General features: G+C 41.3%; 2 protein-coding genes and 2 pseudogenes across 10 annotated transcripts in view; 2 read left to right on the top strand and 2 right to left on the bottom strand.

The window, feature by feature from the left end:
- The window catches only part of LOC127670388 (zinc finger protein 431-like), a 553459-nt gene that overhangs the window by 84924 nt on the left and 440737 nt on the right, over positions 1–27798 (bottom strand). The window lies entirely within an intron of this gene.
- LOC127684880 (zinc finger and SCAN domain containing protein 4C-like) lies at positions 2289–5458 on the top strand. The gene is made up of 3 exons (XM_052181671.1): positions 2289–2684; positions 4237–4396; positions 4482–5458. The coding sequence occupies exons 1-3, from the start codon at positions 2289–2291 to the stop codon at positions 5456–5458; spliced, it is 1533 nt and encodes a 510-aa protein (XP_052037631.1).
- Positions 10369–13702, bottom strand: LOC127684869 (alpha-actinin-4-like; annotated as a pseudogene).
- Positions 14283–27798, top strand: part of LOC127684858 (aurora kinase C-like) — a 23971-nt pseudogene continuing 10455 nt past the window's right edge.

Below are 27798 nucleotides of genomic sequence, written 5' to 3'. Positions count from 1 at the left end.
AAGGGATTTGAGTCAAGCCTAGGATTCTGGTCAAGACTGCTTTTAATAAATTGAAGACAGGTTTTATAGACATTTGGGGGATCGGCCAACCCCCCAGAAGTCGGTAGCTTCAAAGGCGGTGCTGTGAATTCTCTGGCTCCAAGTCTCAGCGGGTCGTCTGCCTACTGCCTGGGAGCTCAGGTGAACGCCCGGCCTGGGGGCGGTGTCGATAGCCGAGGTGTGGAGTCCCTTTGTTTGCAGAACAAAGGCCGGAGGTAGCCATCGGAAGAGTTGGGTGCCCGCTAGCCAACTAGTTGCAGGGGGGGGAAGGGTACAGGAAAGTAAGGATTGTGGATTCTTTCCAACAACAACAACAAAACAACACAGATATAAATCATGACATCTGCCTTCAAATTGGTAGGGATTCCAGGACAGCCTTACTACTTTTAGCATATTTTTGTTGTTGTTCTGGGCATTGTTGGTGGTGTTGGTGCTTGTGTTGGTCATGGTGGTTTAGCTTGTTTTTGTGATACCTTTGTAAGCCTGGCTATTGTTTAACGATATTTGAAATCCAGGTTGGCCTTACACTAATAGAAAATCTCCAGCCTGTTTTCTGACCCCAGATTAAGGGTGTGGAAGGGATTAAAGCCACTAAACTCCTTCAAGTAATCTAATTGCTAAATTGAACTGTGTCCTTTGAAATTTACATGCAGGAGAAAATAGTAAACAACAGTAAAATGTTTGTTTTCAAGAAAAAACACTTTCATCTGAATCCCTCTTCCTGTTAGTATTGCATTAATTTATTAATATACGAAACTTCCCCAATAGCAATTACAATAAATCATAGTTAAGTCAATCCTTGTTGTATCAAATGGATAATGTATTTGGAGAATATGTAGTACTTTCTTTGTAATGTGCCAATTTTTTCCTTAAGGCAAAGGGCAACTTGAGGTATAAACATTCAACATTTTTGGTTTTTTGAACTTAAAAGAATTCAGATTTTAGAAGTTATAATCACTAAGTTTCCAGACTATTTGGAATAGCTGATGGCAATTAAGTTTCTATGTTTTGTACTGAAGTTCAACAAAACTTTGATATAGGACCTCTGATTTCGGGAATATAGTGAAACAAAGCTAGGGCTGAGTTAGGATTCCTTATGTGATTCAACCAGCAGGAAAAGCTGTCTTTCCCCTATTTTGTTTGTTTGCTTGTATTTTTGATGCCCTATTTTGGAATTAACTGTTCCCGTTAGTCAGACTGACCTTGGATATCCTGGGCTAACAGTCAGTGCTGGGACTAAGGACTCTCCTAACTCTACTTCTATTACATTAGGTACTATGCATAAGATGGTAAACTGCCCCACCCAGGCACAGGAGGTCGGCTTGAATCACATTGTCCAATCAACCATCACCAGTAACTGGCTCACTGAAGCCAGGAACTATAAAAGGAAACAGATTCTAACAGAACCTCAGATGAAGCAGAGCCAAGGCAGAGCTGCACACTGCCGGCCAGGGCTTCCTGGAATCACCCTTGAAGTTCACTGGAGAAAACGGTAATGCTGAGGAATAGGTAGACTTCACATCTTAGTGGTCTGGAGTATGTTGGAGTACATGCTTTCAGCACGGGACACCAGCAAAGTCTGTGTATTATTATTTGTGGATTTGGGAGAGTCTTCAGTACAATTATTGGTAGGTCTCAGTAGTTGAGAATTGTCTTTTGGATGCTTTGCTGATCAAGTGGTTTATTTTTGTAAACTCCCAAGGAAGCTCTATGTTGGTTAGGTATGAGCATGGATATTCATTTGTTTCTCAGTGAATTCAATATTACTGGTCGTTCATTTTAATTTTTTATGAAAGTATTATTCTCTGGTATTTTAGAATGAGACACAAGGGTGAAACTTAAAATTTGAGGAAGGGCAAAATAACTCCACATTTTCCAAAGGGGGGACAGATAGCATTGCCGTGTTCTAATGATCTCATGACAGGTCTGTCCATCAAGACACAGGACATTTTGCTATTGAGTCACACTTTTTCTACTTCTTTTCAGGTATTTTGTCCATTTCCTCTTTACAGCCAGCATGTTTGCAGGAGTATAATGAAATATTTACTGTCTGGAACTGATAAAACCATCTGGGACAAAAATCTCAACTGGTATTGTTTCTTATTCTTAACATTAATTGTTTCTTTTTTCATTTTTTTTTTAAATTCAGAGCTTTTACACTACATCCATCTACTGTTAGCATTATTTCTAAAGTCACACAACAGATACTACACTGCCATAGTTGAACTTTTCTGATCATTTTCACTACAATGGCTTCACCGTTTGGAGGACCCTCTCAGCATGGGACACAAGCAAAGGACCTTCAGACAGACAATTTAGAGTTTATTCCAACTCATAGTTCTGGTGTGCAGTGGGCTGAAGACATCTATAACTCACCAAGTGCTCCACTCAACATTTCCCCAGACAGCAATCACTGCTGGGCAAAGCAGGAGCTACAATGTCTCTGGGAGATGTTCACCTCATGGCTGCAGCCAGAAAAGCAGAGCAAGGAGCAGATGATTTCTCAACTGGTCTTGAAGCAGTTTCTCCTTACTGGGCTTTGTAAGGACAAGTTTTCTTTGGAAGAGAAGTGGAAATCCAGTGGCAGAGACATGAGACAATTCATGGAGAGTCTGACTGATGAGTGCTTGAAACCTCCTGTCATGGTGAGCACCTGGGTGGCTTAGCTGGGAAGGAAAGGCAGGATCATTAGGGTTTGGTGAAAACGAGGTGTTTTGGGTTTGTCTTGTTTTTACAAATGAGATAATATTCCCAAACAAAAATACACTGAAGAAATATTATTGCCACAAATTACCATGAGTACAGCAGAAAGGAGTTTATCAATCAGGTTTGATGGGCATAATTAAATCTAGTCTATTTACATGTCAGCAGACAGACTAAAGAATTGACCTGGGGAAGACATTACGGACGTAGGGGAGATAAATTGTGTAAGACACACCTTGTTCATGGAGGTACTTACTTTGTATTCATGAGGATTGTGTTTGATTCTGTCCCCTACACTTAAAAGAACATTTACGGCACTTCTCTGTAGTCCCTGGAACTGTGTCAAAACCTTGGAATCAACTTGACTAGATGGATTCCCAAATTGGCTACTGTGTATCAAACAATACTCTGTCTAGAAAACTGAGTTTTCAAAATGGCAAAGGTACAATATGTACATATAGCTGTTACATATATACAGAACAATATGATACCCAGAAGAATTTCCTCCATGAGCTGGGCAAATGTGAGCCTTTAATCCCAGCACGTGGAAGGCATGCCTTTAATCCCAGTAATTGGGATTCATGCCTTTAATCCCAGTACTTGGGAGACATGCCTTTAATCTCAGTACTTTTGAGACAGAGACAGGTGGATTTATGTGTTTGAGGCTAGCCTGGTCTACAGAATGTGTTACAAGACCCCCAAAGCTACACAGAGAAACCCTGTCTCAAAAAAAAAAAAAAAATCAGAAGAAAAAAAAGACAAAAAAAATTTTCCTCAATGAATAAGGGTGCTTCAGTCCAATTATTCAAATTTGGTTAGACTTAGTATAGATTTAATTATGTATGCTGTTTAGATTTCTATTGGTTTAGCTGTTTGGTTCATTTGTTTGTTACTTGCTTGCCTGTATTTGTGATTTGCAGTGCTTTCCTTATGTAATCCTCCTTGGCCTTGGAATCAGAGGAATTACCCTCCATCTGTTTCTCAAGCACTGTGTTAAACATTTTGACCACATCTTGCAAGTTAATTATACTGTATTTACCCTTTGAGTTTTATTCTAAGTTTAAAATTTCATGATTGAAAATACCAAGTACACTGCTCCCATAATTTCCAGTCATGTTCCTGAGAGCATGTGTTTGTGCCTCTTTGAGATAAAACACTTAAAAAAACTCAGGTAAAAGTTAGCTCAATCTGGAAACACTGATGGATGCTTTAAGGAAGGCTTATCCTCCTTCAATGTGTTGACCAGTTAAAGATGGGCTGAGCTCACAGGAACATAACTTTGTGTTTCTCTAAGGACAGTGACTCAACATTTGAAAAGACAGTATCTATACGGACTTTAGAATTCAGAATTTGTGAGTGCCAAGAAAGCATCATTCGACATAAGGGGAAGACAAATGAGCTGATTGTTAGCCCAGTCTTCCTGTACTAGCAGGTTGTCAGTAGGGGTCTGCAATCCACAAAATCATGGATAAGGGAACCTGGCTTTCTTTACAGGTCCATGTCTCCATGCAAGGACAGGAAGCCCTCTTTTCTGAAAACATGTCATTAAAAGAAGTCATCAAGCTTTTAAAACAGCAGCAATCAGCCACAAGGCCAACACCAAGTAATGCAAGGATGCCAGTTGACATTACACAAGATATATTGTTGACCAGAGGTTAGTAGGTGAACTGGACAGAAGAGGCATGGTCTGGGGGGATCGGTTTTTGGTTATATTTTCATAGATTGTCTTCTCTCCAAAGGACAAGAAAGCAGTGAAAATGAATGTGATTCTTCTTGGAATTTTCCTGAAGTAAACACTGGTGATAACTGTACTGGAAATGAAATGAACTCCCTTCTTATTATCCAGAAAGAAGAGGACCCTGAGCAGGAAGAGAGATGTGTGTTTTTACAATTCTCTCAGGGTAGAGGAAGAGCAAGTCAAGGCAACTCCAGTCATCATGTAAAGTTCCTGGGTGCTCCTACTACTGTTGATGTCTCCATGGAGCCAGAATCAATGGATTTATTCAGAACAGCCAACTCTGTAGACAGGAAAGATTGGAATAATTCTTCCAGTAATGCTAGTCAAGAAAATAATGGCGATAATATTCCCAGGAACAAGATGGACTCCTTTTTCAGTAACCAAAGAGTTTATCCTTCTGATCCTGATATAGGAGATGCTTCTTGTGAGGTAATTCAGGATTATACAAGAACAAATCAAGGAAACTCCACATGCCTGCAAGAGTCACTTGGAGAATCTTTTCCTGAAGAAGGTCCTAGGGACTTACCTGGGTTCCTCTCCAGACCAGAGTCTCCTACCTCAGAGCCTGTCCTTTCTCAGAATCATGAGCCAAACTCACCATGTGGAAGTCATCAAGAGATATACCATAGAGATCGCAAACCCTACAAGTGTGAAGAATGTCCTAGAAGTTTCAAATATGCCTGTCACCTTTCATCCCACCAGAGAACTCATCTGAATAAGAGGGCATTGTCCTGTGACATCTGTGGGAAAATATTCAAACGAGTCTCTGACCTCCGAATTCATGAGGTCATACACAAGCCAGAGAAGCCTTTCATATGCAGCACATGTAAAAGGTCCTTCAGCCACAAGACGAACCTGAAGGCTCATGAGAGGATTCACACAGGAGAAAAGCCTTATGCCTGTTCCCTTTGTAGCCGTAGCTTCCGCCAATCATCCACATACCACCGTCACATGAGAAATTACCACAAATCTGACTGAACTATATAATATCCTCAAGAGAGACTGGTAGGGGTTCAGCTTCAGTGTGTCATCTGCAAAGAGAAAAGAATAGAGCAACTAAATTGTACTTACCCAATGAAGATACAACATGCAACTTGTGGATTGTCACTTTTTATATTTGTTTTTAGTTACTTTGTGTGTGTGTGTTGTGTATGTGTTTGAGAGAGAGGGAGAGAGAGAGAGAGAGAGAGAGAGAGAGAGAGAGAGAGAGAGAGTTCTTAATGAGGATTTTGGATTCATAACCATTGCACATTCATGGAAACCAGAGGACAACTTTGTTGGATCACATTTGGTCATCATTGTATTTTAATCAAGGTCAGGTTATCGATCTTGCACATAACAGCATATCACACTGTGCTATATCAATGCTGTTAAAAATATTAGTTGACACATTGCATACGTAAACTATTGTCTTTTTTTCAGATTGAAAGCATATTTTCATGCAAGGATAGAGGAAGTACGAAAAACTTAAATAATAAATTTGAAAATGAAACACTACAATTATATTTTCACTTTTGGATTATGTTAATTTATTCTGAGCACCAAACATTTGTTCCTAACCCTTCCTCAGAACTACAAATGAATGGTAGAGAATTGTGTTAGTGGTGAAATAGTATTGTTTCTAAACCTCATGACCTGAGTTCTTTCTATGGGCATCATACATTCTTCAAACTACATTTTCTTTTTTTCTGATTATTGCACTTGTTAAATTTGCATATTTACATTCACACAATAGCACATACAGAGATATTTTTAAACCCAAATGAGTTGCAGTGAAGGCACTTGTAGCTGAACTTGGCTACCTGGGTCTAATCTCTGGAACTCACATAGAGGAAGGAGACAATAGACCCCTGTGAGGTGTCCTCTTAATGCAACATGCATACCACAGTGCAAGTGTACACACACTGTAATACATGCAATGCAAGCTTATCTGAGACTATCTTACCAATAAATGACACTCAGGCTACGGCTAGTTTATTTGACACTGACAATCATTGAGGGTAACCCTTAACCTATTCTTTTAGCTGCTGGGTTTGCTACTTCTCAGGTGTTGTAAGCCAGTAACTCCCTGTTTCTCCTGACCCCATGCTAATGGTTCCTCTCCCCTCACCGATGCTTCCTCTCTCATTCTTCTTCCTTCTTCTCACTCTGATTTCTCTTCCTCCAACCAGGTCACTCCAAACCTACCTACCTCTAATCCCCCTAGTAATAGGTTCTAGCCAATTTTATTTAACCAATAGTTTTAAATTAGGGAACAAGATTTGCACAGCAAAAGTTTGTAAACATGAGAAGTCACTGGCAGGTTATGCCTTTGCATGTAGAATTTGGTGTTACCAAAAAAAAAAGGAATTTGATGTGACAATACATAACTGAAGTCTTGACTGAACACTTCAGTCATGATGTGCAAGTTGCATTAAGAGAACATTTTACACTGGTTTTTTTTCCTTCTGAGATTCCATATGAACCAATGTCACTAGGAATTATCATCCATTTCTGAAGTTGTTTTTGAAGCTAGTCTCTGGAGCCAGGATCAAATAGGAATGATCAGGCAGGGAGCTGGAAGAGCAGGTCCTCCCAGCATCGTCAAGGGTGACCCCTGTCAGGAATGGCTTGCTAGTCCTCAATTCTGCACTGTACAAACCTTCCATGCATAATTCTATAAGACATTTGCATGAAATATGCCACATGCACAGATCAATTAACTGTGATTTTATACTTTTGGTCTGAACAGATGTAAGGTGTTTACTTTCTTGTAAACTTAGTTTGAATTATTTCAGATTATAATATCAATTTTTATTTATAGGACCTAAAAGAGTGGCATTAAAACTCTTGATGATATTGTAGCCAACAAACTATTGCCTATGCAAAGACATGTATTTTAATGTCTTATCTACTCTGAGAGGTGTTTGCATGTTGAAGGATCAGCACATATATTACCTGCTTTTTTTCTTGCCAATCTCCTCTTTTTGTTTGTAGCTAGGTGCTTCAGGGGATCTTCCATGGTCAAGTCTTATTTTTTAAATAATTTGGATGGAAGATATAGCTTTTCCTTCTTGTTGGAGCAAATGTAAAATCATCTGCCCAAAATAATATATTTCCTTTCTTCATTTTGAAATTAGGACTTATCTAGGATGAACTAATTTAGTAGTCCTTTCTAAAATCCAGTCTATTTTAACCCTTGTGCTAAACTTATCAGTCATTTAAAAAAAATAAACTTAACAAAACACATTTTAAACTATCTTTCAAGCAATATACAGTAAACCAGTAGCCAATATCAAACTAAATGGAGAGAAACTTAAATCAATCCCACTAAAATCAGAGACTACACAAGGCTGTCCACTCTCTCCCTATCTATTCAATAGAGTACTTGAAATTCTAGCTCGAGCAAGGAGAAAACAAAAGTAGGTCAAAGGATACAAATTGAAAAGGAAGAAGTCAAAATATTACTATTTGCTTATGATATTATCATATACTTAAATGACCCCAAATATTCTACCAGAGAACTCCTAAAGCTGAAAAATAACTCCAGCTAAGTGTCTAGATTTAAAATTAACTCAAAGAAATCAGTAGCCTTCCTCTACTCAAAGGATTAGCAGGCTGAGAAAGAAATTAGGGAAACTACACACCTCACAATAGTCACAAATAACATTACATAGCTTGGTGTGACTCTAACCAAGCAAGTGAAACATCTGTATGACAAAAACTTCAAGTCTTGGAAGAAAGAAATTAACAAAGATCTGAGAAGATGGAAAGATTGTCCATGCTCATGGATTGGCAGGATTAATAGAGTAAAAATGGTCATCTTGCTGAAAGCAATCTACTGATTAAATTCAATTCCCATCAAAATTACAAATGAATTCTTTATAGAGTTAGAAAGAGGAATTTGCAAATTCATTTGGAATAACAAAAGCACAGGATAGCAAAAACTACCCAACAATAAGAGAACTTCTAGGAGTTCTGATATCAAGCTGTATTCCCAAGAAATAGTGGTCAGAAATATATGGTACAGAGAGAGTCAGGAAGATTAGTGGAAAAGAATTGAAGACCAAGAAATGAACCCACATACCTGTGGTCCCTTGATATTTGACAAAGGAACTAAAACCATCCAGTGGGAAACAGACATCATTTTGATGCTGGTTCAACTGGATGTAATTATGTAGAAAAATGTACATCTATCCATTCCCATATTCTTGTAGAAATATCAAGTTCAAGTGTATCAAGGACCTCCACATAAAACCACATACACCGAACCTAAGGGTAGAGGAAGTGTGGGAGAGCTTTGAACATATGGGCACGGGAAAATTTCCTGAACAGATCACCAATGGCTTGTGTTCTATGATCAAGATTTAACAAAAAGGATCTCATAAATATTTGAACTTCTAGGAGAATCACCACCCTGATAAATGGGACTCAAAAAATATAACAATAAAATGGTAAACTTTTGTTTTAATTTTTTTCTTTTTAAAAATGCTACATGTTTTATTCTCCCATCCCCAGAGGGTAGTTTGTCCAGAAACCAAGAAAATAAACATCAATCAGAATAAATTCAAGGGGGTGGGTTGAGAGAAACCCATTAATGACCAGGCAGGCAGGGCAGCAAAAGACCTCCACCACAGGGGGTTCCAAGAGACCCCTGCTGACCTCCACAAGGTGAAAATCAGAGGATTTTCCCAGGGGCCTAGAAAGCACATTGAATCAGCTATGTCTTCATTGTGAGAGTGAAAGAGGTGGCAGAGATAATCAGCTAGATGGATTTATATTTATCTAACAAATCCATAAGTTAAAGTAAATAGCAATTCTCTGGAAGTTTGAAATTTTTTATAATTTTTAAAGTGTTTTCTTCCTCTTTTTTTAAATGATTTTTTGTTTGTTTGATTGTTTCTGTTCCATTCATATGTCCTTAGAAAAACTAAGACTCAGAGCTGTCCCTTCCCTCACAGCACTTAGCTGTGACCTTCATGGTGGTCAGCCTCCACCCTTCTGCTGGTGTTGTCTTTGGCATATTCAAGCTGCCACATTACTGGCCTGCAGCCTCCACCCTTCCCCTGGTGTTATCTCCAGCCCTTGTTCAGTTGGGAACAATACAGCCACTTTCACCTTAACTACCAAGGGCTGCCTCAGGGCAGTCTCACCTGGAGACCAGCAGAAACCTGCTTGACTGGATGCAGGCAACCAGCTGAGAAGAAGATCCAAGGAATTCGCAGCCATTTGGGGGGTAGGGTGGTTTTCTAAAGACTATATATATTGGCTAAATAATAGTAAAGTCAGTCTCTATCGGCAACTGTTGTCTTGACTCATCTCTCTTTCGTCCCCTTCCCGTTCATCCCCAGAATTCTCTTCCAGGTCCCCGGTTCGCATGTGGCCACGGGCGGCTACAAGAAGCCAGAAGAAACAAGGCCAGGTAGGCTGGGGCTAACTGCAGGTACTCTGATCCTGGTGATCACACAGAGGCAGGGAGGTGGAAGGAGCCACTAGAACCTAGTCCAGGGGAGAGAGGTACTGTATGCTGGACTTCTCAGGGCAAGTGGTTCCTGGACAAGGCTCTAGGAGCTGTGGCCTGGATGTGAGAGGCTTTGAAGGGGCCTAAGGGACAGAGGGGACCTGGGTTTAGAAAGGTATCTCTGGGGCACAGGGGTCCATTGTGTCTTCCATATAGGCTAAAAAACCACAACACGATATATATATATATTTAGCAGACCAGAAAAGCTGATGGCCAAGCATCCCTCCCCTACAGGACCGGGAAAGAGAGATCTGCATAGCCCCTCCTTGCCTGACTCCCTAGAATTACCATAAGGAGTTCTTTGCAAAGATACAGAGTCAAGGTGGAGGTAAGTTTCCACAAACAATCTGGGAGGCCAAGGTAGTCTTTGTTCAGGGTGGCTGAGGGCTCACAGGTTGCTGTCCCTATAGAGGGCTGTGGAGAAGGACTTGTAGTCAATGGTGCCAGGAGCAGCTTTAGGGCCCTGGTAGGGCACCATGTGGGTGATGCAGTACACAGCCTGATGTGTGTGTGGAGGCAGCACTCTCCACATTTCCTCAGCAGTGATGAAGTTCTTGTCCCCTTCTAGGACCTTGAAGGGGGAAATGACCTGATCAGCTGTGTGTGTGTCTCTGTTCTCCATCAACATGAAGTCAGTGAAGGTTTGGAAATTCACAAGACCACTATGGTTTGGGTCGAACACACTCATGATTCTGTTGAACTCAGTGTTACCATGTCAGTCATTCTCCACATTGTAGACCAGGTTGATGAGGCAGGCCTTGAATTCCTCAGGGCCCAGTACCCCACCATGGTACTTGTCAAAGTGCTTGAAGGGTATCAGGAACTCCTGCATCTGTTCCTGCCTGATACCCTTGACATCTCCGGTGAGGATCTCGTTTTCCACCTTGTTGATGGTGCAGGCAATGGTGGTGAGCAGCTGCTCTCAGCCCACATGGATATGCTCCATTGTGTAGTTTGTGTGCTTGTTCTCAAAGATGAGGGCCTCCTGGATGAGATGTTGCCACTACTCCAGCAGGTCCAGAGTGGGCTTGTAATCCAAATGCTGCACTCATTCTGCTTCATTTGACACAGCTGGTCTTCCAGAGTCCCGTTCATGCACCCAATGTCCTCCCTCTTGGTCTGGATCCAGGGCCCGACCTTATTGACTTGGCTGCAAATTGTCAGTAAAGGTGACAGAAATCCTTTGGGCGTCCTTTTGGATGGCCAGGATGGCCTCACACTCCCTGTCAGCATCTGACAGAGTGGTCTTGAACTGGTCATGGTCTGAGATCAGGCCTTCAATCTCCTCGATGGTATGGACAAGGAACAAGTCCTGCAGGTCTTCCATGGCACTCTCCATCCAGTTGTTGAAGGGTGTGGCCCACTTGGCATACTCCAAATGTAGCTGGTTAAAGGTCTTAAACTTTTTCTTTCTTTCTTTCGTTCTTTCTTTCTTTCTTTCTTTCTTTCTTTCTTTCTTTCCTTCCTTCCTTCCTTCCTTCCTTCCTTCCTTCTTTCTTTCTTTCTTTCTTTCTTTCTTTCTTTCTTTCTTTCTTTCTTTCTTTCTTTTTTTCTCAAAACACCATTTCTCTGTCAGCCCTGACAGCCCTGGCTGTCCCGGAACTCCTACTGGAGGCTAGGCTGGCCTTGAACTCAGGAATCTATCTGTCTCTGCTTCCTAATTGCTGGGATTAAAGGCCTCTGCTAAGACTGCCTGGACACTGTTTCTCTGTTTTTTTTTTCTAAAGCTTCCTTGTGCCTGTGTGTCAAGAGCCCCATTTATCCCACTGGTCCCAGATCTTCTAGCACAGTGTGTTGACATTGTGGGAGTCATAGTAGTTCAGATGGTTGAGCTCCTGGGTAATTGTAGCAATCTGTACCATGCTGTCCTGATATGTGGCCAAGAAAAGAGGTGGAGAAGAACCTGGAGTATATCAGCACAGGGGAAAAGTTCTGGAAGAGAACACCAATAGCTTATACTCTAAGATCAAGAACTGACAAATGGGATTTCATAAAATTACAAAGTTTCTGTAAGGCAAAGGACACTGTCAAAAGGACAAAATGGCAAACAACAAATTGGGAAAGTATATTCACCAATACTACATCTGACAGAGGGCTTATATCCAATATATATATAAAGAACTCAAAAAGGTAGACTCTAGAGAGTCTATAACAAATGGGGTACGGGGCTAAACAAAGAATTTTCACCTGAAGAACTTTGAATGTCAGAGATGCACCTTAAGAAACGTTCAGCATCTTTAGCCATTAGAGAAATGCAAATCAAAACAACCCTGAGATTTCACCTCACACCAGTCAGTTTTAAACTTTCGATGGCACTTAGAGCTCAGACAGGTGATGAATGTTTAGCTAGATAATAACTCCCAAAGGATGTGCATGTAAACATTCTCTTTTGTAACTTTTATTTCAATTTATAATATGATTTTTGTGTGAACTTGTGATGAACTTCGTAACATGTGATCCTGTATTCAGAAACATGTTTAAATACTGAAGACAAAAGAGAAAGTCTCTCTCTGTCGCCCTGTCTCTCTGTCTCTCTCTTTCCGTATCTCCTTACCTTTCCCCACCTAGAAGAATATTTCCCTTTATCCACTTGGGATCTTTCTGCTTTTCCCTCTTAGATAGCTTTCATAGGAAACTTTTTACAACTTAGTAATAAACAATAACCACTGCTCGAACTGTCCCTTTTTCTTCCTAAGACTTCTGACAAGCAGGCTGAAGGTTAGAGCCCAGCAGTTCCTGCTGAGATAGAATAAAGGTCACATTGCTTAACACTCCCCTGTTAGGCTATGGGTGTTATAAACCTAACCCAGTAGTCTTTTACCCTCAGAAAGGGCAAGAAAATTTTGGGGACTCTTCAGAAGTTTCACCAGATTTCAGTACAGTTAAGAAAGCTAGAAAGCACTGAGACCCTCAGACTTCAAAGTCATCAACACAGTTCTATTCTGTGCATCCACCACTACCATTTCTGGGCCAGGAGGCTCCAATACTATATTTAACAGCCTTAAGAGATGCCCTGAAGGTTCCAGAATTTGCCATTTTGAGAAGACATTAGCTCCACCTCCTCCCCTCCCAGAATGGTGCAATCTCTGATTAGCATGGCATCATTAATATTAGTTATCAAGGAGGACAGTCTAGTTAGTTGACCAGGAGTGTCTACTAGTCTTGTCTCAGAGGCAGGATCCATGCCATGCTGGATCTGCCAAATCCTGATGTGTGGGAATATGGAACTTTAACTTGGCACAGATGTTTATGGTTTCAGGCTTAAATTCTTTATGTGATATTCTGGTGTCGGGTCAAAGTTCAACTCCCAAGTTCTGTGGCCCTGATCACTCTGTAAAGGCCTGAGAACAATAGGCTGTTGTCATCTACTTATGAATGTCCCCAAAAGCAGTCAGCTCCCACATACGTGTTGCTGTCCCCTGCCACAATGGCCCAATTGAAATCTGTAAAACAAAATTTTACAGACTGAGGTGAGAAATGTCTCCTAGGGCCCTCCAGAACACGCTATTCAGAAGCCAAAAATCTCACTTGGCAATTTACTTTACTTCTAAACTCTCCTCCTTCCTAGTAGCTGAAACTAAGAAAAGCCAAGCAAATTAAGATATAAAAGAATCCATCTTGTAGTAAGACACACTAGCCATAAAATTATGCAACGCTTTGCTCCAGTCGTTTATGTAATTATACTTACCTCCCAACAGGATATATATGAAGTAGGGCTCCATATATGGTATAAGAAGCATTAATAGCAGGCAGTAGAATTTCCAGGAACCCTAAAATTACAGATTCCTTTTGTTATTCAACCCTCATACTATGTCCTTGAAGGATGGGAGGATTTGGGCAATAGGCTCAGATTAGAAGATATTTACATTTGAAGAACCTCATACAATGTCCATTCCAAACAAGTGGGTGTTGGGCAAATTAATAAGAATTTACATTTGAGTTGGTGCAAAGCTCAAGACTACCTTCCCAACCACAGAGGCCTGGTGGTCTGTCTTTTAAGTTGCTAATTTGCAACTGAATTGTGTACCTCAGGGACATCTGCAGACAAGTTAATCCTATTCCACCATTAACAGCTGACTCTGTTTTTTAAGCAGACAGGCTGTCTCCACCCTGGCTCACCTGGATAGAAAGATCTGTTAAAGATACTTGCACACCCCACCTTGGGAGTCTTTGGCCAAAACAACATTCTTAACTCATCTAGGTGTGATTTGCCTCAATGGAAGCTTGTGAAGAACTGTTTTTGTCTTACAGACCCCACCTAGGGAGTCTTTGGCTAAAACAACATTCTTAACTTATCTAAGTATGGTTCAGGATGCAGTTCCTTTGGCCAAAACAGTATTCTTAACTTATCCAGGTGTGATTCAGGATTCAGTTCATACTTAATACTCACGAAGACTCATTTAGACTCTGGGAGTTTGACAAAAATGTCCTATAAAATATCTTTAAAAGTTTATATCAAGAAAATTGTTGTTGCCTGTGTTCAAGCTTCTAAATTTGTTACATGGAAAAAACATTTTACCTGTTTTATTTTATACTACTTTGTGCCTAAGGGTTATAGTAATTGTTCCTTGGGCCTGCTTTACTGGATACATCTTTTGATATGCAAATGTAAAACCCTCATGCTTAAAGGCTCAAGCCTCAAGACAAAACACACACTCAGACCCCAAAACAACCTCAGTGTCTGTGTGTCATTTCAGCAGACCCATGCCTTCCTGGACCAAAGAATCCTGGTTACCCCGTGGCTGAGTTTTGGTCTGCAGTAGTCCCCCACTGGTCAGGTTTTGCTGCCTAATTCAAATAGAGAACATTCTTGGCTTGGATTGTTTTGGGTTTTCATTTCCCATTAGTTTGTTCTTCAAGACAGGATTTCTCTGTGTAGATTTGGCTGTGCTGGAATTACTCTTTTAGATCAGGCTAGCCTCAAACTCAGAGATGCTGCTTGCCTCCTGAGTGCTGAGATTAAAGGCATGTGCAGGATTTTTTAAAGATTTTAATTCCTTAATCTAATGAACATAAATTTTATCATACTTGATACAAGAGACACATATTTACTGTCTCTTACAACGGGGTGTTCCAGGTTGACTGATGATCTTTTCTACGTGCAAGAACACCTAGCACTCCAGGTGCTGACCTCAGCAAATTCTACCAACCTTGCTAGAGATTTTAGGCTTCCAGTGTCCTACTCTGGCCCTGCCCCTAACATCCCAGGCAAGTATTCTGGGAGCTTGGAAGCTCTACCTTCTCAGGCATGCCTATTGACCAAGACTATGACATCAGAATGATAACCAATGGTTATCAGCTGGTACCTACTAGTCTCTGCCAAAGCTCAATCTGGACACCTCTTGAGTGCATCTGTGCTAGCAAATTACCAATGTCTGGGTCACAGCTTTCCTAGGGTGGGTGGGACATTCTGGGTGGTTGGGGAGGCCACAGTCAGAGCTTTAGCTGCCTACCATTTTCCAGGATCTGAGCAGCTAGCAGGACTTCAACTTGTCCTCACCTCTTTATAGACTTCAAGGAAGAGGGTCAACACTGTGGCTTGGGCTTCCCATACAAGTAAGAGATATGAAAGCCGAGACCAAGCTCAAGAAGGTGGCACATATGTGATATCTCTGCAAGGAGGAGGAAAAGGCAGCAGTATGGGGATAGTTAAAAGTCAGTGAGGTCTGCAGATGTGTGTGTGTGTGTGTGTGTTTGTTCTCACACACAGTGAAAGCTTTAGTGAAACCTTCGCTCTCTCTGCCCCACCATCCTTTTCCCTCTCTCCCTCGTCTCTCCTCTCCCTCGTCTCTCTCTCTTCTCCTCTCTTTTTCCACTCCTCTTCTCTCTCTACTCTTCTCTTTCTTCTCCTCTCTCAACCCACGTCAGTCTTCTTTCCCTGGTCTCTCACTTCATCTCTCCCTCCATTGCAGTCCTTTTTCTCCTTCTCCCTTTTTCCTTTTTATTCCATGTTCTTCCCTACAACTTCATTTTGGCCCTCAAAGTCCTCTTCAAGTCTGAGATAATGAAGGAGGGATTGGAGAACAAATTCTCAGGGAAGTGGAGATCCAAACACACTTACAGTAAGTGTGGAATATATGGAACTCAGAGCTGACCTTTTCCAAACCTTGCTTCCCTTTTGCTGCCCTGACCCATCTCCTGGTTTGGAGCATACCAGTTTCAAGTGTCTACACATGTGCAGATCAGAAGCCAACCTCCCGTTTTGCTCCTCAGATGATTCACATCTCCTATTTTAAAAAGTCTTTCATTTGTCCTGAGCACCTGGGAAAGTGAGACAAGTACATCACTGAATTTGAGGCCCACCTGGTGAATTCCAGGACAGTCAGGGTTACACAGTGAGACTCTGCCTTAAAGGTAATCACTTTTATTTTATATATACTTATTTGTTTATTTATTTTAGTTTTGGTTTTGGTTATTTGGGGACGGGGTTTCTCTGTATAACCCTGGCTCTCATGGAATTCAATCTGTAGATCTGGTAGGCTGCTGTTGAACTCCCAGATTTGTCTGCATTTGCCTTTGGAGTACTGAGATTAAAGTTTTGAACTAATCAGCTATTTTTTTATTTTATTTTAAGTTACAAGGTGTTGTGTAACATGGGATACATGTGAGTCACAGCACACATGTGGAGGACTACTTGCAGGAATTAGTTCTTTCCTTTCACATACAGAGTCTGAGAATGAAATTCGGGTTAGCATGCTTGGCAACAAATGTCCCTGTTTGCTGTGCCAACTTGCCTACCTTGACTCTGCCTTCCTTCCTCTTTCAGACACCAGATATCCTTCGCCTGTCCAACTACATCCACAATGATAGTTGGATGTAATTAATTATGGAATATGCTCAGGGAGGTGAGCTCTATAATGAGCTTCAGAGAAACCAGAAGTTGACCCAACAGCATACAGCCATGGTGAGGGGAGCTCTGGGAGCAAGGAAATACTAAATGGTGGCTGTTACTGATTGAGGCTGCCAATATACCCTTCCCATCTCTTCTTGATTTACCATTTTGAGGAGAAGGGTAGGATGTGGGATGGGGGAGCATGCAGGCCATATTATGCACATATAGGCTTCATGAGATAACTTGGAGAGGACTCCTTTCACCTTTGTGTGGCTTACAGGGATGAAACTCAGGTCACCAGGCTTGTACAGCAAGCCCTTTTACACACCAAGACATCTTGCTAGCCTTCATCTCTTTTTTTGTTCTGAGATAGATGAAATCTTCCTAGATAGCCCAGGCTGAAATTATTGTAAAAAAATGAGATTCTATGGCAGTCATAACATTAATAATGTCTATTCTACCTCACAGGAAAACTGAAAGTTTCCTCCTGACCAGATCGCTTTGTTTCACACAGATAATAGAGGAGTTTTCAGATGCCTTGACCTATTGCCATGAGAACAAGATGATTCACAGGGACATCAAGCCAGAGAATCTCCTGCAGGGTAAGGTGAAGATCACAGACTTGGGGTGGTCTGTGCATGCCCCCTCTGTCAGGTAGGTTGAATGGGATGGGGGTGGGACCCTCACACTAGTGAGGCATTTCCCAAGTGAATTCATCTCACATTGAAGACTCATAAACAAACTGGGTCTTAAGATTAACAAGCACCATTTCCAAATATACACATTTAAAATGTACCTGCAGATTCAAATAATTAAGTGTTTGAGGTGATTAACTCAGTAGATAAGAGCAGTTCTGTTGTGAGCAAGAAAACCTGACTCCAGATGGAAAAACACCTGCAAAATCTGGCCATATCTATGGGGAAGATCCTATAAGCTGAGCAGTCAAACTAGCAGAAATAACTGGGTTAGGTTGCCTGAGACCTTGCCTTAAAGAAATATAGTGGAAATCTTAATAAACACCGAATATCCTCTTTGTCTCTGTTAGGGTGTGTCTGTGGGAATACACACACACACACACACACACACACAGCTAGAGAGAGAGAGAGAGAGAGAGAGAGAGAGAGAGAGAGAGAGAGAGAGAGAGCTTTGCTTTTGTTTCCTAGTATTTTTCAGGGTTTGCCTTTGCCAGTAAGATTTCATGTAAAATTAGCAAGCAGCCCAAGATGGAATTTCTCCATGTCAGTGACCCTACCTGTCATGGTTCCTCATGAAACACATGCCATTATGGTGTACATAAATAAATCTTCCTCACTCATTGACTCTGTAGACTTACAGGCTGGCTTTAAACTTACAGCAATTCTGTGATGATATGCTTCAAGTGATAAGTTACACCTGACTGAGTAATTTTAAACATGGGCTTAACATACCTTTCCTTACGGAATTTACTTCATCTGAGCTAGTTATTTTTTTTTAATTTTTATCTTATATGGATGTTTGTCCTGCATGATGGAAATGTGCACCATTTTTCATGCCTTGTTCTCTTAGAAGCCAGAAGAGGGCATCAGATGGTTGTAAGCAGCCACATGGATTCTGCAAAATCCATCCAGGGTCTTTTAGAAGAACAGCCAGTACTTTCAAGCACTGAGTCGTCTCTACAGTCCTGCACTGTCTGACTGACTGGGGGTTCATTCTAGCCTCAAACACACAATGCTCTTCCTGTTGCAACCTTCCCATATGCCAGAATTAAGTGATATGAGCTACTATTATATCTATCTGCTTTTTCTGACTGTTAAACAAAAACAAAAATCTGTGTTTGTTCTCATGTGTGAGTACAGGCACACATGTGCCATGTTGTGTCTTGGGGGGTGGCATCATGTCAGAGGACAACATCAAGACAATCCTTCATCTTCTACCTTATTTGAGACAGGGTCTTCTGTTTGCTGCTTCATATTTGGCTAGCTGGTCTAAAGGCATTCTGTGATTCTCCTCTGCCTCCCATCTCACTGTAGGAGTTCTAGGACTGTAGACATGCACCTGGTTTTATGTGGGTTTTGGGAGATAGAACTCAGGTTCTTAGGAATTCCCTCTGCAAGTGCTTTAGCTCCTGACTCACCTCCTATAGCCCCTCTGAATCTTCAACCATATTAACAGTTCGTGTTTGTGAACAGTTCTCCCCTCCCCATGCCTCAGCCATGCACAGGAAGGGACTCTACTAGAAGTCCCTTGTCTCCCATTTCCTGGGATGCTGAACACAGAAGATTTGCCTCCTGAGCTTATGCACAGTGCTCCTTTTTGTGTTCTGCTCAAGGAGAAAAAAAAATGTGCGTGACTCTGGACTATTTCCTCCAGAAATGATAGAGAGGAGAAATTACAATGAGATGGTTGATCTGTGGTCATTGCGGTGCTCTGCTATGAGGTACTGGTGGGTAAGCAACACCTCCAGCGAGACGTACAGATGCATTCACAAGGTATGATGAAACACACACAAACACACACACACACCATTCACCTGGAAGCCATACAATGATGGCTCCTGGATGGACTTTGGGAAATGCAATTTGTACTACAGATTATATGCTAATGGCCAAAAGGGTGCCATGTGAAGACTTATAAAACAGAGAGGAGATTAGCCAAAGAGAATAACTAGATTCTATCATTCTTCCCCTGCTACATTAGGTGGAATACAAGTTTCCTTCATCACTGCCTGCAGGAGCCCAGGACTTGATCTCCAAGCTTGTTAGGTACAATCCCTCAGAGAGGCTGAGCCTGGCCCATGTCCTGAAGCACCCTTGGGTCAAGGAACATTCTCATATGATCCTGCCTCCCTGTTCTCTGATGGCTTTCTGGGCCCTGTCTGTTTTTATTCCTACATGTTTCTTCGGGAAGCTCTCCAGTCTCAATTTGTTACTGCATGTGCTTTGTTTATTTTCTCTTTTATGAAGTGACAATAAATAAAACTGTTTAATATACTATGAGTCTTCTTGCTTGAGTATTTGGATTGGATGAAAATTTTGGTCTTACATGAGTGATATGTGTAGAGGTCAGGGGCCCACATCTGGTGATTCCCTCTATTGCTCTCCATCTCATTTTTGGAGAGGCTATGTCTCTGAAGTGAACATGAAACACATTGAATTGGCTTGACTGGCTGGTATATGAAATACAGTGATCCTCCTTTGTCCAGCTCCCCAAACACAGACTCACTAAAGTATGCCCAGCTTTTATCAGGGTTTTGGGTAGCATATTCAGTCCCCACACTTCTGCACGTGGACAGAGGCACACCCATGCTCACACACACATACAATAACCAATAAATGAAGGGATGTTGATATATAAGGTGAGGTGATATTTGTGTATAACTGAGTTTTTTTTATAGACCATTCAGTTTATCATCTTCGGATATGCCCTGTTTTTGCCCTGTTTTTGCCAGATTCCTGACACCACACACACACACACTCACATACACACACACACACAGAGGAACTCACGCAAACATACACACATACATACACATGCATGCACACACTCCAGTCTATATTTTACATAGATTGTCAGTCTCACCAAGTTCCCAAATCCTCCTGTACTGAATGCCTTGTTGTTTGATGGTTCTGAAGCCAGGCCTGGTAACCCATGCATACAACCTAAATATTCAGGAGGCTCAGGCAGGATAATTTCAGTTCAAAGCCAACCTGGCCAATTTAGTGAGATCGTCTAGAATTAAAACAATTTCAAGTAATAACAATAGGTATGTCTAAGCCATGGCACTAGGTCTATGACTTTATTTTAGACAAAGACTAAGAAAACCTCTTTGAGGAGGAAGTGATCAGTTTGTAAGCAGAAAGAGAATTACTTAACCCAGAAGACATACAACAAGTGTCTTGTGGCTTGCTCCTCACATGAAATGCTGGTGCTTGCGGTTCTACAATCTTCATGCTGTGACTTCATCCTTGTGCTACTGTTCAGTCCATGCCCACTGTAGGAATCTTTTATTTTTTTATTAGATATACTCTCTATTCATATTTCAGATGTTTTCCCCCTTCCTGGCTCACCCTCCTCCACCAGAAAATACCCTAACTCTTCCCCTCTCTCCTTGCCTACCAATCCACCCAAACATCCCTGCCCTGCACTCCCCCATACTGGGGCATCCATCCCTCTCAGTAGCAGGGGCCCCTCCTCCCATTGATGTCCAACAAGTCCATCTTCTGCTACATATGCATCTGCACTCTTTGTGCACTCTTTGTGTGATGATTTAGTCCCTGAGTGTTATGGGGGTAGTGGGTAGTTCAAATTTTTCCTCCTATCGTGCTGCAAACCCAACAGTTTCCTGGGTCCTTTCTAACATGCCTCCATTGGGGACCCTGTGCCCAGTTCAATGGTTGGCTAAGAGTGTCTCCTTCTGTATTTGTCATGAACTGGCAGATCCTCCCTGAAACTCCCCATATATTAGGCTCCTGCTAGCAAGCACCTGTTGGCATCTACAACAGTGTCTTGGTTTTGTAACTCTGTGTGGTATGGATCCTTAGAAGGGGCAGTCTCAGGATTCTCCTTCCTTGAGTTTCTGCTCCACACTTTATCTCAGTGTAGGGCATCACCAGAACAAGGAAGTGCGAAGGGATGGATAGGGGAACAGGGGGAGGGAAGAGGGCTTATGGGACTTTCAGGGAAATCATTTGAAATGTAAAGAAAAAATATATCGAAAAAAAATAAACCATAAAAAAAGAACTATACAAAGAATCAACAAAACAAGGACCTAGCTCCTTCAAAAAAATCAACAAGATAGATAAACCCCTAGGCAGACTAACCAGAGGTCACAGAGATAGGATCCAAATTCATAAAATCAGAAATGAAAAGGGAGGCATAACAACAGAAACTGTGGAAATTCAAAAAATCATCAGATCCTACTATAAAAGTTTATACTAGCTACAACAGGCCAGAGGGGCACCCCGGAGGCCGGCTGGGAGGAGTCAGTGTGCTCTGGTGAGTCCAGCAGGCCCTGGCAGGAGCCTTCTGGTGTCTGCTTTGGGATCTGAACAGCCTGGGCCAGAGTACTAGGTCTCCAGGAAGTGCAAGAGGCCTGGTGTGCACCTGGAGGAAGACTGGGAGCACACAGCTTGCTCCTGTGGCATGGAGATTAGGTTCCAGTCCTGAGGCCTCTGGCAGGAGCCTTCAGATCTCTGCTACAGGATCCAGAACAGCCTGGGCTGCAACACCACATCTCCAGGTCCTGCAAGAGGACAAAGGGGCACCCGGGAAACTGGCTGGTAGGAGTCAGTGTGCTCTGGTGAGTCCAGCAGGCCCCGGCAGGAGCCTTTAGGTATCTGCTTTTGGATATGAACAGCCTGGCCGACAGCACCCTGTCTCCAGGCAGTGCAGGAGGTCAGCTGTGCACCAGAGGCCACCTGGGAAGAGGCAGCTTGCACTGGTGAGTCCAGCATTGATAAGACCAACTAACACCAGTGAGAACTAGATGGCAAAAGGCAAATGCAGGAACATCACTAAGAGAAATCTAGGCAATATGGCAGCATCTGAATCGAATTCTCCTTTAACAGCATGTCCTGGATACCCCATGGCACCAGAAAAACAAGTTTGGATTTAAAATCACTGGTCATGATGCTGGTAGAGGAACACATAAAGGACATACTTAAAGAAATTCAGGAGAAAATGGATGAAAAGTTAGAAGCTCTTACAAGGGAAACACAAAAATCATTGAAAGAAATTCAGGAGAATACAAAAGCCAATAAGGAGGAAACCCAAAAATCACTTAAAGAAATGCAGGAGAACTTTAGTCAACAGGCTGAGGTCATGAAAGAGGAAACACAAAAATCTCTTAAAGAATTAGAGGAAAGCACAAACAAGCAAGTAAAGGAGCTAAGCAAAACCATCCAGGATCTAAAATCAGAAGTAGAAACAACTAAGAAAACTCAAAGGGAGACAACTTTGGAGATAGAAAACCTTGGGAAGAAATCAGGGGACATAGATGCAAATATCAACAACAGAATACAAGAGATAGAAGAAAGAATCTCAGATCCTGAAGATACCATAGAAACCATGGACTCAACAGTTAAAGAAAATGCAAAATGCAAAAATCTTGTAACCCAAAACATCCAGGAAATCCAGGACACAATGAGAAGACCAAACCTAAGGATTATAGGCATAGATGAGAGTGAAGATTTACAACTTAAAGGGCCAGCAAATATCTTCAATAAATTTATGGAAGAAAACTTCCCTAACCTAAAGAGAGAGATGCCCATGAATATACAAGAAGCCTACAGAACTCCAAACAGACTGGACCAGAACAGAAATACTTCCCGTCACATAATAATCAAAACACCAAATGTTCTAAACAAAGAAAGAATACTAAAGGCAGTAAGAGAAAAAGGCCAAGTAACATATAAAGGAAGACCTATCAGAATCACAGCAGACTTTTCACCTGAGACTATGAAGGCTAGAAGGTCCTGGGCAGATCTCATGCAGACTCTAAGAGAACACAAATTCCAACCAAAACTACTATACCCAGCAAAACTCTCAATCACCATAGATGGAGAAACTAAGATATTTCATGACAAAACCAAGTTTACCCAATATCTATCCACAAACCCAGCCCTAAAAAGGATAATAGGAGGACAACACCAACATAAGGAGGGAAACTTCACCCTGGAAAAAGCAAGATAGTAACCTTTCATCAAACCCAAAAGAAGTTAAGCAATCAAATTTAAAAAATAACGTCAAAAATGATAGGAAGTAACAATCACTATTCCTTAATATCTCTTAACATCAATGGACTTAATGCCCCAATAAAAAGACACAGACTAACTGACTGGATACGTAAACAGGACCCTACATTTTGCTGCTTACAGGAAACACACCTCAGGGTCAAAGACAAACACTACCTTAGAGTAAAAGGCTGGAAGACAATTTTACAAGCAAATGGTCTCAGAAAACAAGCTGGAGTAGCCATTTTAATATCAGATAAAATTGACTTTCAACCCAAAGTCATCAAAAGAGACTCTGAGGGACACTTCTTGCTGGTCAAAGGAAAAATACAAAAAGAAGAACTGTCAATCCTGAACATCTATGCCCCAAATGCAAGGGCACCCTCTTTTGTAAAAGAAACTTTATTAAAACTAAAAGCACACATTGCACCTAACACAATAATTGTGGGTGACTTCAACACTGCACTTTCCTCAATGGACTGATCAGGAAAACAGAAACTAAACAGGGACACAATGAAACTAATTGAAGCTTTGGAACAATTAGATTTAACAGATATATATAGAACATTCTATCCTAAAACAAAAGAATATACCTTTTTCTCAGCATCTCATGGTACCTTCTCCAAAATCGACCATATAATTGGTCACAAGACAGACCTCAACAAATATAAGAAGATCGAACTAATCCCATGCCTCCTATCTGATCACTATGGAGTAAAAGTGATCAGATGGTCTTCAATAGCAACAGAAACAACAGAAAGCCCACATACACGTGGAAACTGAACAATACTCTACTCAATGATACCTTGGTCAAGGAAGAAATAAAGAAAGAAATTAAAGACTTTTTAGAACACAATGAAAATGAAAACACAACATACCCAAATCTATGGGACACAATGAAAGCAGTGCTAAGAGGAAAACTCATAGCCCTGAGTGCCTCCAAAAAGAAAATGGAGAGAGCATACATTACCAGCTTAATGACACACCTGAAAGCCCTAGAACAAAAAGAAGCTATTTCACCCAGGAGGAGTAGAAGGCAGGAAATCATCAAACTTAGGCCCGAAATCAATCAAGTAGAAACAAAGAGAACCATACAAAAAATCAACAAAACCAGGAGCTGGTTCTTTGAGAAAATCAACAAGATAGATAAACCCTTAGTCAGACTGACCAAAGGGCACAGAGAAAGTATCCAAATTAACAAAATTAGAAATGAAAAGGGAGATATAACAATGGAAACTGAGGAAATCCAAAAAATCATCAGATCCTACTACAAGAGCCTGTACTCAACACAACTGGAGAATCTGGAGGAAATGGACAATTTCCTTGACAGATACCAAATACCAAAATTAAATCAGGACCAACTAGACCATCTAAACAGTCCCATAATGCCTAAAGAAATAGAAGGAGTCATAGAAAGTCTTCCAACCAAAAAAAGCACAGGACCAGATGGCTTCAGTGCAGAATTCTACCAGACCTTCAAAGAAGAGTTAACACCAATACTCTTCAAACTATTCCACAAAATAGAAACAGAAGGAACACTACCCAATTCCTTCTACAAAGCCACAATTACGCTGATACCAAAGCCACACAAAGATCCAACAAAGAAAGAGAACTTCAGACCAATTTCCCTTATGAACATCGATGCAAAAATACTCAATAAAATTCTTGCCAACTGAATCCAAGAACACATCAAAACGATCATCCACCATGATCAAGTAGGCTTTATCCCGGGAATGCAGGGTTGGTTCAATATACGGAAATCCATCAATAAAATCCACTACATAAACAAACTCAAAGAACAAAACCACATGGTCATTTCATTGGATGCTGAAAAAGCATTTGACAAAATTCAGCATCCTTTCATGCTTAAAGTCTTGGAGAGAACAGGAATTCAAGGCCCATACCTAAACATAGTAAAAGCAATATACAGCAAATCGGTAGCCAGCATCAAACTAAATGGAGAGAAACTTGAAGCAATCCCACTGAAATCAGGGACCAAACAAGGCTGCCCCCTTTCTCCTTATCTTTTCAATATTGTACTTGAGGTACTAGCTCGGGCAATTCGACAACATAAGGAGGTCAAAGGGATACAAATTGGAAAGGAGGAAGTCAAACTATCATTATTTGCAGACGACATGATCGTCTACCTAAGTGACCCAAAAAACTCCACTAGTGAGCTCCTACAGCTGATAAACAACTTCAGCAAAGTGGCAGGTTATAAAATCAACTCAAGCAAATCAGTGGCCTTCCTATACTCAAAGGATAAGCAGGCTGAGAAAGAAATTAGGGAAATGACCCCCTTCACAATAGCCACAAACAGTATAAAGTATCTTGGGGTGACTCTTACCAAACATGTGAAAGATCTGTATGACAAGAACTTCAAGACTCTGAAGAAGGAAATGGAAGAAGACCTCAAAAAATGGGAAAACCTCCCATGCTCATGGATCGGTAGAATCAATATAGTTAAAATGGCCATTTTGCCAAAGGCAATATACAGATTCAATGCAATACCCATCAAAATCCCAACTCAATTCTTCACAGAGTTAGAAAGAGCAATTTTTAAATTCATCTGGAACAACAAAAAACCCAGGATAGCTAAAACTATTCTCAGCAACAAAAGAAAATCTGGGGGAATCAGTATCCCTGACCTCAAGCAATACTACAGAGCAATAGTGTTAAAAACTGCATGGTATTGGTACAATGACAGGCAGGAGGATCAATGGAACAGGATTGACGATCCAGAAATGAACCCACACAACTATGGCCACTTGATCCTCGACAAAGAGGCTGAAAACATCCAATGGAAAAAAGATAGCCTTTTCAACAAATGGTACTGGTTCAACTGGAGGTCAGCATGCAGAAGAATGCGAATTGATCCATCCTTGTCTCCTTGTACTAAGCTCAAATCCAAATGGATCAAGGACATCCACATAAAGCCAGACACTCTGAAGCTACTAGAAAAGAAACTGGGGAAGACCCTTGAGGACATCGGTACAGGGAGAAAGTTTCTGAACAGAACACCAATAGTGTATGCTTTAAGAGCAAGAATTGACAAATGGGACATCATAAAATTACAAAGTTTCTGTAAGGCAAAGGGCACCATCCAGAGGACAAATCGGCAACCAACAAATTGGGAAAAAATCTTCACCAATCCTACATCAGATAGAGGGCTAATATCCAATATATATAAAGAACTCAAGAAGTTAGACTCCAGAAATCCGAACAACCCTATTAAAAAATGGGGGTACAGAGTTAAACAAAGAATTCTCACCTGAAGAACTTCGGATGGCGGAGAAGCATCTTAAAAAATGCTCCACTTCATTAGTCATTAGAGAAATGCAAATCAAAACAACCCTAAGATTTCACCTTACACCAGTCAGAATGGCTAAGATTAAAAATTCAGGAGACAGCAAGTGTTGGAGAGGGTGTGGAGAAAGAGGAACACTCCTCCACTGCTGGTGGGGTTGCAAATTGGTACAACCACTCTGGAAAGCAGTCTGGCGGTTCCTCCGAAAACTGGGCACCCCACTTCCAGAAGATCCTGCTATACCACTCCTGGGCATATACCCAGAAGACTCCCCACCATGTAATAAGGATACATGCTCTACTATGTTCATAGCAGCCCTATTTATAATTGCCAGATGCTGGAAAGAACCCAGGTATCCCTCAACAGAAGAGTGGATGCAAAAAATGTGGTATATCTACACAATGGAGTACTATTCAGCCATTAGAAATAATGAATTCATGAAATTCTTAGGCAAATGGATGGAGCTAGAGAACATCATACTAAGTGAGGTAACCCAGACTCAAAAGGTGAATCATGGTATGCACTCACTAATAAGTGGATATTAACCTAGAAAACTGAAATACCCAAAACATAATCCACACATCAAATGAGGTACAAGAAGAAAGGAGGAGTGGCCCCTGGTTCTGGAAAGACTCAGTGAAACAGTATTTGGCAAAACCAGAACGGGGAAGTGGGAAGGGGTGGGTGGGAGGACAGGGGAAGAGAAGGGGGCTTACGGGACTTTCGGGGAGTGGGGGGGCTAGAAGAGGGGAAATCATTTGAAATGTAAATAAATTATATCGAATAATAAAAAAAAAAAAGAAAGAAAGATAGAGACTGAGAGAGACAAAGAAATGGAGACAGAGAGGGAGCCGGAGAGGCAGAGGGAGCTTGTGAGAATCTTCATCACAATTATGGGGACATAACAAGTGTTAAGTAGCTTCCTTTGAACAACATTTATGATCAAGGAGTTTAATTTTCTAAACTCTG

The sequence above is a fragment of the Apodemus sylvaticus genome, chromosome 1, assembly GCF_947179515.1.
Source record: "Apodemus sylvaticus chromosome 1, mApoSyl1.1, whole genome shotgun sequence".
In the NCBI taxonomy this organism is placed as follows: domain Eukaryota; kingdom Metazoa; phylum Chordata; class Mammalia; order Rodentia; family Muridae; genus Apodemus; species Apodemus sylvaticus.
The sequence above is the reverse complement of the archived record's forward strand: the minus strand, read 5'-3'. Positions and strand labels throughout refer to the sequence as shown.

Excerpts from the sequence above, each read along its gene's own strand:
- LOC127684880 (XM_052181671.1), top strand. The coding sequence starts at position 2,289 with ATGGCTTCACCGTTTGGAGGACCCTCTCAGCATGGGACACAAGCAAAG. Across the intron at positions 2,685-4,236 it reads GCTTGAAACCTCCTGTCATG|GTCCATGTCTCCATGCAAGG; the intron begins GTGAGCACCTGG and ends CTTTCTTTACAG. Across the intron at positions 4,397-4,481 it reads AGATATATTGTTGACCAGAG|GACAAGAAAGCAGTGAAAAT; the intron begins GTTAGTAGGTGA and ends TTCTCTCCAAAG.